The following is an 18,153-nucleotide window of genomic DNA, read 5'->3' as shown; positions in this document are numbered from 1 at the left end:
TGCCTACTGACACACAGCGACGTCGCTTGCCCGCATACCTAGCAGTGCGCGTCGGTAGCGGCAATTTACAACTGCCGACCAGTCGCCGACGATCACAATTCACAGGTCCACCAGTTCACCTTCACCTTGCCTCTTTGAGAGGCCAGCAGGCCACAAAACATTTATCTGTTCTGCACCTGGTGTTCTGAATTTCTGATCAGCCAGTTTCTACGTGCTATTTGACACAGTGAAACGAGTGAATTATTCCTGACCTTACAGAAGTTACTGGAACTCTGAAACTCTTGGGTTTCTTAAACATTATCGCATCCGGTGTTCTCTGCGGTGCTAACATGCTAATCGCACTGTTATCATGGAACGAGCTTGCACTGGCGCAGCATCTTGCCATTTTCAGTAGTGCACAAGCTTTCGCTCGCATCAAATGTCCTCTGCTGCAGCAACATGACAATCGCATAGTTATAGCTGAACAAGCTTGCACTGACAGCATCTTGAGATTTCCTTTTGTGGCTTTTGCCAACAAGTTAGCGCATCAAAACTGTTACATTTCCATTCAAGAGATGGAAAAAGAAAGAAAGAAAAAGGAAAGGATTGTGTCTGCTCGCTAATCAAGCTTAGAATAAGGTAACTATGGCAGCCTGCTACAGCTGCTGACTAAGCTAGTAGTACCTAGTGGCCTATTTCCTCTTTGCACAAAGGGAACAAACAAACGGAGCAGCCAGCTGGGGGGCAAAGACTGCCGCATCGCTCAGTGGTGCCTAGGTTCATGGACGCTGGCGCCGTAGTAGTCTTCGTGGAACTCGGGTAGCTTATGTGTTGTCGCCCTGACGACCTCCTGTCCAGCGATGCTTCTCTTCGTCTCGCTCTCGCCTACCGAGCTTTTACCGGGAGCGACCTCTTGCTTTTGCACCAAGTTCTCGGCTGATTTCTGATAAATCACAAGAATGCAAGCACGTCAGCGTCCGTTCCAAAGTAAACCACCAATGCACGAACAGTTTCCATTCGGATATTCAGACACTGAAAAGAACTAGGATCACTTACATTGACAGTTTGCTGTTGGCTCTGGCTGACGGCGGCACGGCTCTCCGCATCCAACCTGATGGCTTCAGCCTCCATGGCCGTCAGCAACAGAAACAAGAAGACGGCGGCGGCCAATGACACGGAAGTCCTCATCTTTGCGCGGTAGAGAGAATGTGAAGACTGAAAGAGACTTCAGAGACCAAGTGCTGTCGCTTTACTCCTCAGCTCAGTTGGAACGCAGAAGGCTATAGGGGAACAGGCAAAGTGGTTTGAACTGAACTGAACCCATCTGACCTACGACACGCCCTACTTATACACCCCCATTCAGAGCTCAGAACACCGCCATGGCCCCATCCCAGTGATTGCTGTACTCATGCCTATCAGGATTCAGGAGTGGGCTGTCCGCACCTACAGCATACAAAAACAAGCTGTGCTGTCTGTACCAGTGTCGTCAACCCCACACACACCCATGCGAGGCGCTAACTTAGTTTATGGCGCCCCTGTCGCCCTTTACGGACGGCCGCCCGCACGAAATTTGGGCCGTGTTTAGGCCGCTGGTCCCTGGATTAGGTACACTGAGATGACGCTGAACCTGCAAGCACTAAGCTTCATTCCACCGGTTCTCTGTCCGGTCTCAGGCGCTGCGCGCATCGTCCCCTGGAAAGTCTCGCGCCTGTCTCGCGGCTCGTCAGCAGAGGCTGCGTATTTGTTCGCGCGTTCCTTGAGAAAAGCCGGGATGGCTCGCATGGACGGAGCGTTTAGTTGTTTCTGTCTGAATGTGTGTGACCGGACAGCAAATGTCTCGAAGGGGAGATAAGATTAGAGAAGGCCTGTCTGCTGGGGGTGAGAACAGGAGGGAGGCATTGACCTGGGTCAGGGAACCATGTCGCCGGTAAAGCGAGCGCAGCTGTTTGGGGATAAGTGTCAGCGAGAGGACGTTTAGTAATTAGGAGCTAATGCTAGGTTTAGGGTGTAGCACAAGGAAAGATCTATTGAAAGATTAGCTGCAAAGGTGGCATCAAAAGGTGCGTCGGCGCACGGGCAGCGATCTCGGTTGACCGGGCTCCCGACGTTCACGATCACGCGAGAGGTGCAGGAGCAGGATCGGAGGCATCGGTGGCCTGTCGGATCTCATCTGAGCTCGAATCGAACAGTGTCGTGAAGAGGGGATGTAGCATCGGTAACCGAATGATTTCGATGGTTCTCTATGGCCTATCGGATCGGATGGTACCATGTGAAATCTATCAAATCATGTCCAGGTTCCCCTGTCAGATCTTGTTCAGGTTGCTTGGTTTAGTTGCTGTCAGTACAGGTACAGCATCACAAATTCTTGGCTGAGGATGGTCATAGTTCACAATGGAATTTTCAGTACGGAAGCGTCTGCTTCGTAATAAAGTTATGCTACTGACAACATTTGCCACAACTGTAACAAGATATACCACCAGTAACACGAACAAGATATATCTAACGTGATCTGTAAATCTCAATATTGGGACGCACACATTGCATGAGAGAACGTTACTTCAATTACATTGATGTACTCTGAGCTCTGGGCTCAAATCATGAAGAGGATGGTACCATGTGAAATCTATCAAATCATGTCCAGGTTCCCCTGTCAAATCTTGTTCAGGTTACTTGGTTTAGTAGCTGTCAGTGCGGGCCAGCATCACAAATTCTTGATTCACACGGGTACTAATTAGGAGGATTAAACACGAGCTAATTACAAAATTAATTACACAGATGGAGTCTAATTCACGAGATGAATCTATTAAAACTAATTAATTTATCATTAATAAATGGTTACTGTAGATTCGTCTCGCGAATTAGACTCCCTCTGTGTAATTAATTTTGTAATTAGACTATGTTTAATACTCCTAATTAGTATCAAACATTCAATGTGACAGGAGTATCAAACATTTAATGTGACATGTGCTAAAGTTTAGCAGGCACATGAGGATGGACAAGTTCAGTTCGGAAGCGTCTCGATGTTGGGAACAAGATTTACCAACAGTACGGCAGTAACACGAACAAGATATGTCTGAACATGGTCGGTAAAATCTCAAAGTTGGGGGCGCACGCATCACATGAGAGAACATTAGTTCGATTACATTAATACTCCCAGCAAGGTTTTATTTACAGAAGATCAGGGGAAAACATCGCATAATGAGCCACAAAAGCCCCCTGGATGCACACTGCTAACTCGTCCTTACCTAGCTCCAACTTTTATTATTTACAGCGTCTCACAATCAGCTAGTGAGATCTCGGGTTCGTTGGTTTATTCTCAGACAAGAATAGTTACTCTGGCATGTCGACAGACAGTTGCTGAACAGCACCAAGATACCGAAAATCGCTACTTACAATTAACACTCAGCAATGTAGCACAACATCAGGACTGGCGGGGCAATGGGCGCGCCGTCACTGGCCTTCCAGGAGCACTCTGAGGTTGTGAAGCCCTTCAGCTGATATGCTGCGTGCAACCCTGCCTGTCCTGTTCACTCTGGTCTGGGGAGGGGCCTCCTGGTGGAACGAGACCATCACAGCTGTTAGGTTGTCCCTGGCCCCCCGCCTTATTGCCTCATCGACGATCTCCCTGCAGCACAGCCTCAAGTCATTGTGGTCTTGGAGCTTCCGTCGCGCGAAATCCACAGCATTTTGGTTTGAGAAGAAATCCCAGATGCCATCACTGCCTATTATCAAGAACTCGTCGTCCTTTGTCAATGTTATCATCTTCAGCTCTGGCTCAGCGCTCAAGGGCCCTCCAGGCTCACCCATCTCTTTCATGCCCTCGAGATGCCAGTCACCTAGTGCTCTAGTGACTGCCAGCTGACCATTCAAATAACCATCATCCACATAGCCACCAAGTGATTCTACACGCTTTCTTTCATTGATGCAGCACGGCCTATGGTCTTTGGACATTTCAATGGCAGTACCACACCGGGAAAGGACTGCTCGGCAGTCACCAGCATTAGCCACCAGAAGGGACCTGCACAAGATATGCTAGCAATTAGCATCTGCCAATGATAACTTACAAAAAATATTTTAAGCAAGAAGAATTCTGTCCACTCTAGCTCACAGCAAAACTAGAATTTATAAAATCATGCACAGCTGAGATTAAGGTTCCTAGGCTAGTATCCCAGAAAAATTTCAGATTTGATGACCTATGGTTCGACCATTAAGAAAAAACTTGATGCCCTTCAAGTACTTTTGACAGGAAGATAACTCAAATAATCCCAGAAATGCATACACCAAAACTGGTAGAAACCTATGGTGAACTGAACCTCTACCCCATGCTTTAATTTTCCAATCATATCTTGCAGCTTCCAATCCAATCATATAATTAAACAACACACTTAGTGGATAACACCATAAGTCCATAACCAGAGAATTAGAGATGGATGTGAAGCAATACCTTCCAAAAATCATTGCTGTAAGTGCTGTAGTTCCAGAAGAAAGTCCCTTGTGATGAGAAAATGTCTCTGCAAACTTACTATCAGTTTCCACAAACGACCTCTTGACTACCTTTTCAAGCTCAAGAGGAAAATCAGCATCTTCCACGATGACCCGTGGCAAGTTATCACGGACGTAATGGGCTGCATCTTTGCCACCATGTCCATCAAAGACCTGCGAATAGGAGTTAAAGTGTGTGATGAGAATAGAAACATAAGATATTTCATGTTTACTGCAGTTATGAAACTACGGGGAAGCAACTCTGTAATAGTACCACTAGAAGGGGTTAGCATACACATATTCCCAAAAAAAATTAGAAAAAAAAATTAACTGAAATTTTTGCTAAGCTGCAGGCACATTTAGCATAAGGAGTGCACTAAAATTTACAGCAAAGATAAAGATTTCTTCAGAATAACTCAAAGCAATATAATTTCCTTGTTGAAGTAGGAATGGAATATAAGAATGAACAGGTAATTACCCCATAGAAGGAAATCACTTCATCATCCACTGCTTTATAGCCAAAATTCTTTGCCAGATCAGAGATGCACACATGGGCATCTTCCATGTAATCACGACCTCCTATATCAGACCATTCCCCTGACCGGATGAACGGAACAAAGTTGTTCAACTTAGTCTGCTTGAAATCAACAGACACTGTGTTCTCACAAACTCTCTCCATCTGCACATCATCCAAAAAAGGATTAGAGCACGGTGAAAGAAAACAAATAATAAACAACTCAAACAAAAAAAAAAGCACCATATAAGATTCGATAGAGAAACCAAGAAAACAAATGGGTCAATTTCAAGGCGATGAAATAAAAATTCTAGCCCCATACTCCCACCTGGCCAACAACTGGAATTCCCTAGAGATACTTGTTAGCATCACAGAGAAAGCGCAATACTTATAGTAAGTGGTAACACAGCTAGTTGAAAGGGACATAGGAACAGAAGTCCAATTCGGTAAAGTCAGTAACAGAAGGCAAGCCATTGTTGGACAGGAAAGGCTTCAAGTAACCATTTCTAGAGAGGGCAATGATAAACAAAACACCCAAGAATGCACATAGGTGCTACCTGGCAGCTTGTCTGTCTTTCAGACAAAAGCTTATAGCATCATATAAACTTGACAAAGGAGCAAACAGCTGTGACAATATGATTGGACAGCAGATACTGCAGTTGTTCCTCACAGTTGAGCTAATTAGCAGAGTCATGTAAAGCCTACAGGTGTACATTCTTGGGCGCCACTCCATAGTCCACTTCCTGTTTGCAACATCACTACCAAGTAAAGGGACAAAGCTACCCCATTAAGGTCTAAAGGGTACCACGATCCATAGGATGATATTATGTATCTAAGAGCCATAGAGAGCTATAAAGAACATGGATCACTAAGAGTTGTCCACCGCCCAATCAGGCGAGTGAACAACACGACCCTTTAGCCCCCCTTTTTTTTTCTTGACCCCAATTGAGGAAGAAGTAAAGTACTAACTGAACTTTGCCAGTACTGATTATTCTACTTCTACATGCTAAAGAACATACTAGATGGCAGATTATCAGTAATTATATATCCAATAGTATGCCCTTCTCTGATGTTTAATAGTATCAAGGCCACTCTTTTTTGCCATTTGACTTTGATCTGAGGTAAACCAATTTAGGTATTATAGTGTGAACTTTGCTGTGCTGAATATTTCTGCTTGGCTAAATTGAAAAGCTTGCAGGAAGACCAGTACGCCGCACCACATATCATATGCATGACAAATTCGTCACAGAATCAAAAGTACAAAGGAACAGCGCAATGCAGAAACAAACAATTCGTCCGCAAGCTAGGGCAATCACAAAGACACTATTTTTACGCAACCTGAATTTGCACTAGAAACTTCTTCCCGTTGAACAATTCAGAGCATCTTCCCTTTCACACCTGGTGCGCGAGATAGAAAGGTATTGCTAAATGCACGAGAGTTCTTTAATTCCACTGGTGCTCCAATAAATAACTGGCCTCTCCTATCTATATTTTGCTCCGGATTTTCAGAGAAAGCGAAAGAAAAGAGAGAGCATTTCGACATGAAAAGAATGACCCGGAAGCAACCACCACAGCGAAATTTGGTTCCGTGTCCTGAATCGATCCCGTCCCCGACCGACTGAAACCCGCACGAATCACCAATCAATGAAAAGCGTGAAGTCCGGCAAGCGAGACCCGCAACAACAAATCACGAAGATTGCAAGCAAAAATCCGTAGGAAAAAAAAACACAAGAAAGGAGGTGAGGAGCGGAACCGGTGGTACGCACCGCGAAATCGGCGTGCTTGTCGATGCCCTGGTCTCCGAAATCAAGCCTCCCTGCGTCCTCCAGTCCCTCCACGCACATGTCGGGGGCGCCGCACGATCCGGAAACGAAAGGTCCGCTCTCCTCGACGCGACGCAACGCAACGAGCAAGAACTGCGGAAAAGAGTCCCGGGCGGACAGGGGAAGACGGGATAAAAAGGCGGCGGCAGGCAGGAGCAGGGGTAAGAGGGGAGCGCGGCGATCGAATCCGAGGCGGAGGAAAGGAGGACGGCCGAGACGGAGACGGAGACGGAGAAAGCGAGCAGGAATCCGAGCGCGTGGGGAGCGCAATGGGAGGAAAGAGAGGGAGAGTGGGTGCGAGGAGGAAGATTCTTGGGAATATCGCGGATTTGGAAGGGATTAACTGGCGATTAGCGCGATTGCTGCTGGTGCTGGTGAGGAAGAATCAAGGAGAAGAGGGGAGGGAGGAGATGGGAAGGAAACCGAAGAGCAGAGGAGGGCGAGGGCGAGGGTGCGGGGGGTATTTATCGAAGCGGGCTGAGAGTAGAAAAGCACGTGGTGGACACCGCGGCGGGTTTTTTTATGCGTGTTCTTTTTTTTCTCACCTGCTGATCTTTCTTTTTTTCCTTTTGGCTACAGTTTGGTGGTGGGGTCGCCCGCCACGGGGCTACCTGGAGCAACTCCAAAAGACAATTAATCTTACCCCAATATCTTCTTTAGGGTGAAAATAAAAAAAAAACTCCAACAAGTACCCCAAACCTCCTCCAATCTTTTCGCGATGCCAGAAAGCAGCCACCTATCGCGTATATTTTAACATTCGTGTTCCTTCCCCAATCCGCCAAAAAAACAGTCTTTTTTTTTTGCCGCGTGCGCGTCGGCTGCCGCCTGCTTGGCCCGCACCGCTCGCTCCGCACAAGCCGCGAGGGTTCAACGAGGATACCGCGCCGCCGCCGCCGTTCCCGGGCTCCTCCACTGTGGGCCGCGGCCGCGCTCCTCCTCCACCACCACCACGCAGACGCGATGGACGCCGGCATCTGGATGGGGCTCCCCGATGACCTGCTCCTCGAGGTGCTCACCCGCGTGCCGTCCTTCCTCCTCTTCCACCTCTGCCCCGTCTCACGCCGCTGGGAGGCCATCCTCCCGACCCGGCCTTCCTCGCTGCGTACGCCGCGGTGCCCTCACACGGGCCCTGCCTCCTCACCTTCTCCAGGGGCGGCGGCGGACGGAGTGAAGCCGTTGCGGGAGAGCGTGGAGATGAGGGGCGTGTACTCATGCCACTGGCCTAGGCGGTCGCGGAGGACCTCGAGGCGCTGGGTGAGGTCGAGGCTGCAGAACTTAGACGGAAGCGGGGACGACGGTGGGTGGAAGGGATGGTAGAGCTGGCCAGGCGGAGCCATCGAAGGAAGGGTGAAGGGGAGCTTCCGGTCACCGCGGCCGCTCGTGCTGCCGCCGTCAGGGAGCAGGATTGCGCTCGCGGCGATGTAGCTGGCGCGACAGTGGCACGATGAGGGGGTGGCGGCGACAACAGGGCGAGGCACGTGCTGGTGCCGCGGCGCCGCGACGGGGTGCGAGTTCGGGTGGGAGAGGGAGAGCATGGTGGCGATGGTTGTGGAGATGGGGGTGTTGCTGGACGTGGGAGGAGAGGACGAGGAGGACGAGGAGGGTTCTTGTGCGTTGGCGGTAGAGGAGGAGGAAGAGGATGTGGGAGACTGAGCGGCAGTGCCGGAGATGGATGCCACGGCGGTCGGCGACTATGACGAGGCGGTGGCGGCAAGGAGGAGCAGCTGGAGGAGGTGAGGAGCCATGGCGGCAGAGCCGACGGCGAGCTCTACTCGAAGGAGCGATGGAGCTCTGTTTTAGAGGTAGGGGGGTCCGTTCTGGAGGTAGGCCCAATTACGATGATGTGGTAAATATTGGGAGTAGTTTTTAGCGTTCTGTTGTGGCCTGATATATTTTTGGAGGAAATTTTTTAGCATAGCCTCTAATACCTCATTTTGGGAAAGAATTTTTTAGGAAACTCTTGAAGTTACTCTAAAAATGGATTCTTGGTTTTCCACGGGGTTAGTTTACTGAAAATCAAACAATAGCAAGCCACCCCCGGCCCATCCGCTAAAAAGATTGTTCGAAGGGCATGGTCAATTAGCTCTATCGATATTTAACAGCGTTTTGGGTGTGAATTAGCTCTAGTGTAACAGCGATTTGGTGGAATACTTTCACAGACCATGCCTGTTAAAAAAACATGTTTTTTCTTTGCCAACAGTAAAAAATCATAAGATCATACTCCATGCCACTAGGTCATCATAAATGTACTTTGTAGGAGGGGCATGGGGCACGGTACACTTACGGCGTGCTTCTGCGAGCAAGATACGAGAGGTGGGGGCGCGGCAGGGACCCACCCCAACGAACGTGAGGCTGGTATTTTCGCTGGATGGATCCTAGTCGCTTGGGGCGAGACCACGGCGTAAGTGCTCACCTCAGCAGGGCAGTGTGTTTTCTTCCTGCAGCCTGTGATATTTTCCTTTCCTGAGCGAACACACGAAAATATCCGTGCGCCTTTTGCCTTTTCTTTTTTATATACGCAGACGCCAAACGGGGGAGTCCGGACCTTCGCTGCTGGTTTCGAAGCCTTCGCTTCGTGGGGTCAGAGAAGCCGGACCTTTCTCTCCGGTGATGTTCTTTATGGAATGGTCAATCTTTTCAGGTCGCGAGGTAACATACAGGCCCTAGAGAAATTAAAATCTCCATGGGAGAAGAGAGGTGGTTAAGGTTAACCGCAACGGCACGGTTATTGACCCAAGTGTGCTCACGTAGTAAAATTATCCACCGCTGCACGCGGTTAAAGTGCACAGTAACCGCGCGCAGCTCCTGGGTAATTCTCAGATCGGTATTAACGTACGTAGGGACTACATGGTCCCACGCCAACAGCGACGGCTCTCTTCCGTGTCGTGTGTGTGATCCTCGAGGCGGACACGCGTGCGGAGCAGGGCCAGCCAAAGTGGCCGCGCCTCTGCCTGCCTGCTTCGGTGCTCTCTTGACGTCGGGCGCGCGTACACGTACGTGTCGCCGTGACCCGTTGACACGAGACGGCAACGAACCGACCCGCTTGCAAAACCGGCACGTTTTTGCCCCCCTTCTTGTCGTGTTTACTCGCCACGTCACGTCAGTGGTAGGCGTCGTCAGACCTTCAACACGGCGAGCTGCGGAGCTCGACACGACCGAGCGTCATGTCCGCACGTGCGAGGATATATAAGAGGCCCATCGGCTCCCTTTGGGATTTTAGCAATCGCTGCTCGGCCGTGTGAAACCAAACTGGTGTTTGGGAAGAGGGGGCTAAATTTTAGCCCCCGTCCCATCGAATATTTGGACACTAATTAGAAGTATTAAATCTAGACTAATTACAAAACTAATTACACAATCCCTAGGCTAAATCGCGAGACGAATCTATTAAGCCTAATTAGGCCATGATTTGACGATGTGGTGCTACAGTAACCATTCACTAATGATGGATTAATTAGGCTTAATAGATTCGTCTCGCGATTTAGCCTAGGGGTTCTGCAATTAGTTTTGTAATTAGCTTATGTTTAGTCCTTCTAATTAGTATCCGAACATCCGATGTGACAAGACTAAAATTTAGCCCACTCCTCCCAAACACCCCCTTATGTCAACCACCGTTGCCCTATACCCGGGATTAACAGTTAATTACACACATGCGTGTAGATCGACATACTCCAAGCTAATGTTAATTATTTTATTTAAGCGGTTGCGTTGGCAAACTTGCTGATCAACACTCCAAAGAGCTTTCGCTAACAAAAATATTTTTTTCATTAAAAGAAGCACTCCGAATAGGTAAGATTTTCACCAACGAAACGACGATGTCCGATCTACGAACTGTACTGTACCCTCTTTGTGTTTGGACGACCCTCAAGTATAAGCCGGACGCGGATTGCTTTATGATTGGCGAAGACGAGGCTGCCCGTCTTCCTTTCCTCTGCGCTCGTTGCCAACCGAACCGACTGTGCCCAACTACCCATCCCATCCATCCTCTTCCGCCCTAAAGCAAGAATAGACAACGCCGCCGCCATCGATCGAGCGATCCATGAATGCACGATGGATCCGTCACCGCCCGGGCGCCGGTCGATGCGTTTGGTTACGGCGATGCGATGCATGGATGGGCTCCGCTGTGATGTCTGTCTCGCACGCAGGTCACGCCCGTTCAAACCAGAACCGGAAACAGTACGTACTGGCAAGTCGCGTTAGGTTAATCAGTCATCGTCAACCAATTGATCCACGCCAGAAGCGATTGCTGATTAAGCCTAAATAATGTCACGTAGGTGCACTAGACGTCTCCGACGACCTTTTTAATCCTATTATCCTGCGCGTATACAACGACGACATGTTCCAGCAGACACGCACACTCGATCGATCCATCGTGGGCAATCTTGTGGCCGAAGAAACTTGCATCGCATAGCATACGTCTTTGCCCATTCTTGCAAGATACGACTAAAGCTTGCTTGGTGGCAATGCAACAATAATGCCTTTCCCGAGCCAATGGAAGATTGCACTATAGATGCGCACATCTCCCTTTTCAGATATACATGGGCGTGCCACTCGCTACTCGGCGTCGTCCCTAGTCCTGACCTTACCTTTGGGTGTTGCCCTTATCAGATCTGCACGCCTTCCGGGGGCAACAAACAGTGCATGGCCATTTCTTGATGTGAAAAGCCCTATGACAGACGTTGTAGAGGAACATGTTGTAGGCACCAGTGTGGAGCGGAGTAGTGGATCGGAGGCTTGTGGCCGAAGGAAGTGTCGTATCCTTTTGCCCCTTCTTGCAAGGTACCAAAAGCTTCATGCAGGTGCCCTTTTCAGGTCAATGGAAGACCGCATTGCCAATGGATCTATCGCCTTTATTTGGGACAAGGAAAAGAGCCACTACTCCCAACCTTAGCTGTGGCATGCACTGCCTTATCTCCATCGATCTGCGAAGCACAATTTCACTGAACCATCCCTTGCCGTTACAAGTCCTTGTCTTGGGATGGTTTGCCAACCTTTGCAGGAACGCTCTAGAGCATGCAAACTCAGAAGACTTCGTGACCAAAAATAAATAATAAAAAAAAGACAGAAAAAGAACCATCAAGCCGTTGGTCAGGAAGAGCTAGACAGGCAATACTGTCAGAGAAACGAACAAAAAACGAACCTGTCGAAGATCGGCCCGATCGGGATTTGGGAGAGATCGTCCGGAGATTATACATTTTATAGCTATCTTTCAAAGAGAAGATTATATTTCCTATTCACTATTCCGATCCAACCAATGAATGACGGTTCCTTTCCAACGAATGAGTAGAGCAGAGCAGAAACAAACATGGGACTGCAGCCGCACGTTTTCAGCTTTAATTTTCAGCAGATTCTTAGGGCTGCCCCGGTTCACACCTGCCGTCGTAATCAACACCCCCGAAAAGAACCACGTCGATTACGGATTGCGGTAGGGTAGGATTATCCACAGCTGACCGTGGATAAGCCACAAGCTTAACACACCTGCTGAAACGTCTCATGCACACAACTGCTGAAATCAGCATCCTGCACGCAGGTAAATTTCAAAATTCATGCTTCAGTATAGTATTGGATTCTAAACTCTTTCTTTCTTTCTTTCTCTCTTTCTTTCTTTCAATTTTGACCGCTGGAACAATCACTAATAGCAAAAGCTGCAAGTTGCTAGCCTATCGATCCCTGACCAAATGATATCTTGCCAGATATATACCCTGCTCCCTCTTTTTCAGATACACAAAGGATCTTGGTGCTCGTAGCGCTTACGCGCGCAGTCGCCTGGGTCCTGTGGAGATTGATCAAGTGCCGTGTGGGTCCTGATCAGCGAAAGGCCCCCCTCTCCTCCTCGCCGTCCTCCTCCCCTTCCAAAAGCTGGCGATTGCAACGGATAGGGACAGGGACGGAATAAAATCAACGCGAGAAAGCAGGAAGAAAGATCACAGGCGCATACCGTATGCATTAGTTTAATCCTTTGTTCCTAGCTAGGAGTAGCTTTCGTCCTCAAAAATAATTGATGGCGTGGGTTCTGATTCACCAAGCATCAGCTCCCCTCCATGGTCGTTGGTGGATGGCACAAGGCTGAGCTAGTGATGAGCTGAGCTAACGCAACATTGCCATCTCCCCTTTAACCTTTTCTTGAACAGAAATATGCGTGTGCTCAAATGCTCCACGAGCCAGTGAGCCCTTTCCTGAGGATTGTCCTGTGCGATGAGACTTGCTGCTTGGGATTTCGACTACGGAGGCTGGAGATGGTTCTTCGGGCCTCAAACTACCGTGTGGCGCAGTTTGTTGGTTTGCTTTCTTTTCACATCCACACACTAAAAGAAACCAATATTCGGTAATACTCCGTATAGAAGAAACCGGTTTTCAGTATTTGGCCCATGTCACATACGGGGCGGCCCAGCCCAATTTCCGATGGGGACCACAAGCAGTCAAGCAGATATTTCTCCTTCCGCTCGAAAAGAGAAAAGGGGAAAAATATCTCACTTCGCCGCCACCGCCGGAGGGGAGTTCGCCGCCGTGTCTATCTTCTACTTCTCTTCCTGCCGTGCTCGGCGCCGTGTTTTCTTAGGTCCCGTCCCTAGAAGCAGATCCCAGCTTCTGTTCTTCGGTTCCTGCGAGGTACGATTCCGTTTTGGGGTTCTATCAACTTGAGCTCGGGACTTTTTTTTTTCGCGTTTATGCTTGAGATTACGGAAGAAGAAACTAGCATCAGGTGGGCTCGATTCCTTATCCTGTTAATTTTGAGGTCTGGGCCTCGAATTTTACACTGTAACGTATGGAAATGGTTTTGATTTGCTTGGTACATTAGACAGTTCAGGAATCCCCCAGGCCAATGAATTCTAAGCTGTTCAGTCGCATGTTTTTTTTCCCCTAAAGACGTTCAGTCGCAGGTTTCACTTGATTAGTCAGTTGCTCCCTTCCAAATGTAATTTTAGCTTGTATACCTGCAATTCTAATTCGACGATTTGTTTCAGGTTCCTTTGCTATTCGTTGCAGAATTTTCAGATGCAAGCGTTTTTGTTTAATTTGAGGGTACGTTGCTTGTATAGTCTAGCTTCTTTGCCTGCTCAGTGATTTAGAAATACATAGGGCGCCACCTCTCTTCATGCTATTTACTAGTGAAAACAAACAAAGCAACTCTATAGTAAAAGGTTCAGAGGTTCACAAACTCAACAGCTGAAAGTTGATGATGATTATTCCTGCTGCCATATGATTATAATGCTTTTTAAATGCTTTATCTGATCGCCTTTATTTCAGTCCAGCACTCTGAATGCCTGCTCAACCCTGAGATTGCTCAAGTAGCAGCTTATCTGCATTGATTGATGGAGGGTCTCTCAGAGCCACTGCTTGCAGAGATCATCAAGAGGATTACAAGGACAAGTGATCTGAATTCTCTTTCCCTCGTGTCAAAGCAGCTCTATAATGCCGAGGCAGAGGAAAGGGGCACTCTCCGTGTTGGCTGCTGCCTTCACCCTGCAACAGAAGCCTTGTCATCACTGTGTGTCCGGTTTCCCAACTTGTGGAAAATAGAGATCAATTATTCTGGTTGGACGTCCAAACAAGGGAGGCAGCTGGACAACCAAGGGCTTCTTGTGCTTTCGTCTCAGTGCCCTTTGCTGACGGATCTCACCTTAAGCTTCTGCTCCTACATCAATGATACCGGTATTGGTTATCTAGCATATTGCAAGAAGCTCAAGGCGCTCAGGTTGAACTTTGCCCCAGCTATAAGTTCTAGTGGGCTTCTCTCAGTGGCGGTTGGGTGCAAGAGTTTATCTGCTTTCCATCTCGTTGACTGCATGAAAGTAGGAAGTGTGGAGTGGCTGGAGTACCTTGGCAGGGCTGGATCAGTGGTGGAACTTGTGGTAAAGGATTGCAAGGGGATCAGCCAGTATGACTTCCTAAAGTTTGGTCCAGGATGGATGAAGCTTGAAAAGTTTGAGTTTGAGATCAATGACAATTATTGGTTATCGGGGCCTCCCCTTGATCCCTCTTTTGATGCTCACTATCAGTACAAATATGATATCTGTTGTGAAAATTTGAAGGAATTGAGGTTGGCACATATTATAACTGTGCCAGAGATTGGACTTCGTTTTCTATTGAGGAAGTGCAAAGCATTAGAGAAACTTTGCCTAGACTATGTTATTGGTTTGGATGAGAGGGAGATGATTGCACTGTTCCGGAACTGCAGCAACCTTAGAAGCCTCTCACTTCGCCTCATGCCTCTACGCTCTGGACCGGGCATGGATTTCAGGACACCACTGACTGATGAAAGCCTTAAGGCCCTAGGTCTGACCTGCCATATGCTTGAGGTTATTGAGCTCACCTTTACATTTTGTTCCAGTAGGTATCCATCAGAAATAGGCTTCACGCAGGAGGGTATTGTAATGCTGGTTCAGTCTTGTCCTATTCGTGTTCTCATGCTTAATGGCGCCAACAATTTTGACGATGAGGGAATGAAGGGCCTCTCGTCCGCACAATTCCTGGAGACACTTGAGCTTGTGGATTGCGAAAGGATTACTGATGCTGGGATCAGTTGCATCACGTCTACGCCGTCCTTGAGCAGTCTCACTCTCCGACAATGCAAGAAAGTAACTGATAATGGGATGGATGAGCTGGCACGTTCATGGAAATTGGAGTCTCTGACCGTTGTAGGCTGTCGTCGGGTCTCTCGGAAAGCTGTACAGGGGGCTGCCAGATCAGTTCACTATTCCACGGAGTCTGAAAGCTTCGCCAGTCTAAAAGGAATGATAAAGATGGAAACAAGTACATTGTTCCGCCAAATATTTTCATGAAAGGGCCATGCCGACAATTCTGAAGGCCAGTGCAGTACAATAGAAATAGAAGAATCTTTGGGATATCGCTGGCTGTTATTTTCCGTTTCCCATATATTAGTAGAGGTTGTAGATTATATGCTGTATTAAGTAAGTAGTATTTTCAAAGACGAATGATGCCATGTTCTATATTATTACGATTAGTAAGTCCAGACTTTTGTCGAAGCTCCTTTGTACATATGAAAATAAAGCCACCGGGTGCATTGCAGACACTAAGAAAATGTTCAAGATTATCATAACATGCTTATTATGAGCTTGGCTACTGTGGTCTGGTCATCTCCATTTGCTTAATTCTGATTCACTTATTTCAATTATCTCAGTCCAACGCTCTGAAGCAATAGATGGAGGATCTCCCGGAGCCACTGCTGTCAGACATAATTAAGAGGATTACCAGGACAGGTGATCGCAACTCTCTTTCCATCGTGTCGAAGCAGCTCTACGATGTCGATGCAGAAGAAAGGGGCACTATCCACGTTGGTTGTGGTCTGCACCCGGCAACAGAATCCCTCTCATCATTGTGCTCCCGGTTCCCCAACTTGTGGAAAGTGGACATCAATTACTCTGGTTGGACGTCCATCCAAGGGAAGCAGTTGGGCAACCAAGGCCTCTTCGTGCTTTCATCTCACTGCCCCTCATCCTAAAGCTTCTGAATTCTGATCGTGCATTGATGACTCTGGCCTTGGTTATTTTTTTTCCATGACTTTACTGAGCAAGGGTGCTAAACATGATCTCAATCGACAATTGAGGAAGGTAGCACAAGGTGCGCTTGACGTTCGGTTTGTTTCATCCGAAGACCAGGTAGCAGATGCTTTCACCAAGCCATCAACAAAACTGATGCTAGAACGTCTCATGACCAAGCTCAACTTAGTTTCCTTGGCGTCCTTTTCCTTCTCGAAGGCGCCATCATTTTGTGTCCCCTTCCTACCCCACCACCGATCTTCAGGTGAAAACTGTGGCGGCGGTGATTATCGTCGTGTCCTCGGTGGACCGTCGCATTGGAGTACCTTTTTGTGGCGGTGCACTTCGTGCGGGTACTGTGGTTGCCCAATTCAGAGTCTTCAACAGCTAATGGTGTCCCACATATTCTCGCTACCTATGGGATTGGACGTGAGGATGTTTATGGCAACGGTATTGATTTGGTGGTCAGAGCTTCAAGCACAGCATATGGAGTTGTTTTTCTTCCCCTACGTTGGATTTGGCTCTTACTCCGGTTCCACATTCACACAAAAAGGTAATGATGATGGTTCATTTGGAGTCAACTTTACGAAACAAGCCGTGAAAGGAGGATTACTCAACCTATAAATTGAAGATTTTGAATTTCTTCTTCTTTAGAGATTTATTTTTCTATTTGTTCATCAGTGTTTCTGATGTCTTGGCTACATGTTTCTTGACATGTGCCTAACTTTATAGCGGTGGCTACTCTTTGTAATAATTTTGGTCTGATGCATTCTCGCAAGAGGGTGACTGAAGCCGGGAATATATTATCCATTATCCTCTTTACGAAGATAAACATTAAATTGAAAAGGTATCGATGCATGATCAGTATCTGCTTGGTGAGTTTCGCTATATTTGATCATCTTCATAATAATTCATTCTGATTTCATCTATTTCAGTCCAGTGCTCTGAGAAGCTGCTCAATGGAGAATCTCTCAGAACCACTTCTTGCAGAGATCATCACGAGGATTACCAGGACAAGTGATCTTAATTCTCTTTCCCTTGTCTCAAAGCGGTTCTACAATGTTGAGGCAGAGGAAAGGGCTACTCTCTGCGTTGGATGCGGCCTTCACCTTGTAACAGAAGCCTTGTCGTCACTCTGCTCTCGATTCCCCAACCTGCAGAGAGTAGAGATCAATTACTCTGGTTGGACATCCAGCCATGGGGAGCAGTTGGACAACCAGGGCCTCCTTGTGCTCTCATCTTGCTGCCTTTCGCTGACAGATCTCACCTTAAGCTTCTGCTCGTGCACTATCAGAAATTAGAGTCTTTGACTGTTGTAGGCTGTCGCCTGATCTCTGAGGCAGCTGTGCAGTGGGCAGCCAAATCAGTTCACTACTCTGCCAAGTTGGAAAGCCACGGTAGTCTCAAAGGAATGAAAATGCATACGCGATCGTAGATGTATCTTTGGCTGTGAACTCTCTTATTTCTATCAGAAGTTGCAACTGGAATCTGCTATGTTGCCTTGATCTGAATTTGTACTGTGTTTAGCAATATCGTTTAGTATCTCAAAGTTTTGGTGATGCTTTTATTGCTAGTCTTTATGATGTTCCCTGTTGGTAGCACAAGATTATTTTTTGCTTGTCTTTGTATTGCTTCTGAATTGAGAAAAAGGAGGAAGGCAGAAGTTATTGTGTTGCATAAAATTTGCAGACTTGCAGCTGCTTGTAGCTGTCCTTGTGCTGAAATTTCCAAGGATTAGCAGGTTGGGAGGCGTGTGAAATCCATTTCGATGTCCCTGTCCCTATTTAGAAGATGGGCATTATGAGAAATTTTACCCGTGGTACGTGGACAGGTGAATGATGGCATGACACGAGAGCAG

The 18,153-nt window shown here is 47.7% G+C and overlaps 3 protein-coding genes across 6 annotated transcripts; 1 reads left to right on the top strand and 2 right to left on the bottom strand.

Annotated features, from left to right (window-relative positions):
• Positions 1–517: 517 nt before the first annotated feature.
• Positions 518–1,269, bottom strand: LOC111256218. Its single transcript, XM_022823805.1, has 2 exons — positions 1,036–1,269; positions 518–922 (listed from the first exon to the last, which is right to left on the bottom strand). Exons 1-2 carry the CDS (start codon positions 1,165–1,167, stop codon positions 743–745), a joined length of 312 nt encoding a protein of 103 aa, XP_022679540.1. The 5' UTR covers positions 1,168–1,269; the 3' UTR covers positions 518–742.
• Positions 1,270–3,066: 1,797 nt separating this feature from the next.
• Positions 3,067–7,240, bottom strand: LOC101759514 (probable protein phosphatase 2C 27). Its single transcript, XM_004954187.3, has 4 exons — positions 6,742–7,240; positions 4,940–5,140; positions 4,424–4,635; positions 3,067–3,997 (listed from the first exon to the last, which is right to left on the bottom strand). Exons 1-4 carry the CDS (start codon positions 6,817–6,819, stop codon positions 3,430–3,432), a joined length of 1,059 nt encoding a protein of 352 aa, XP_004954244.1. The 5' UTR covers positions 6,820–7,240; the 3' UTR covers positions 3,067–3,429.
• A 6,003-nt stretch (positions 7,241–13,243) lies between these two features.
• LOC101758699 (F-box/LRR-repeat protein 14) lies at positions 13,244–15,856 on the top strand. 4 transcript variants are annotated; one of them, XM_022825758.1, is made up of 3 exons: positions 13,244–13,404; positions 13,761–13,818; positions 14,049–15,856. In XM_022825758.1, exon 3 carries the CDS (start codon positions 14,109–14,111, stop codon positions 15,576–15,578), a length of 1,470 nt encoding a protein of 489 aa, XP_022681493.1. In that variant the 5' UTR covers positions 13,244–13,404; positions 13,761–13,818; positions 14,049–14,108; the 3' UTR covers positions 15,579–15,856. The 4 variants fall into 4 exon arrangements, with proteins under 4 accessions (XP_022681493.1, XP_012701753.1, XP_022681499.1 ...); XM_012846299.3 differs by having other exon boundaries at positions 14,044–15,856; XM_022825764.1 differs by lacking the exon at positions 13,761–13,818.
• Positions 15,857–18,153: the final 2,297 nt, after the last annotated feature.

Source organism: Setaria italica, chromosome I (assembly GCF_000263155.2).
Source record: "Setaria italica strain Yugu1 chromosome I, Setaria_italica_v2.0, whole genome shotgun sequence".
Classification (NCBI taxonomy): domain Eukaryota; kingdom Viridiplantae; phylum Streptophyta; class Magnoliopsida; order Poales; family Poaceae; genus Setaria; species Setaria italica.
This window is presented reverse-complemented; position numbering and strand designations above follow the sequence as displayed.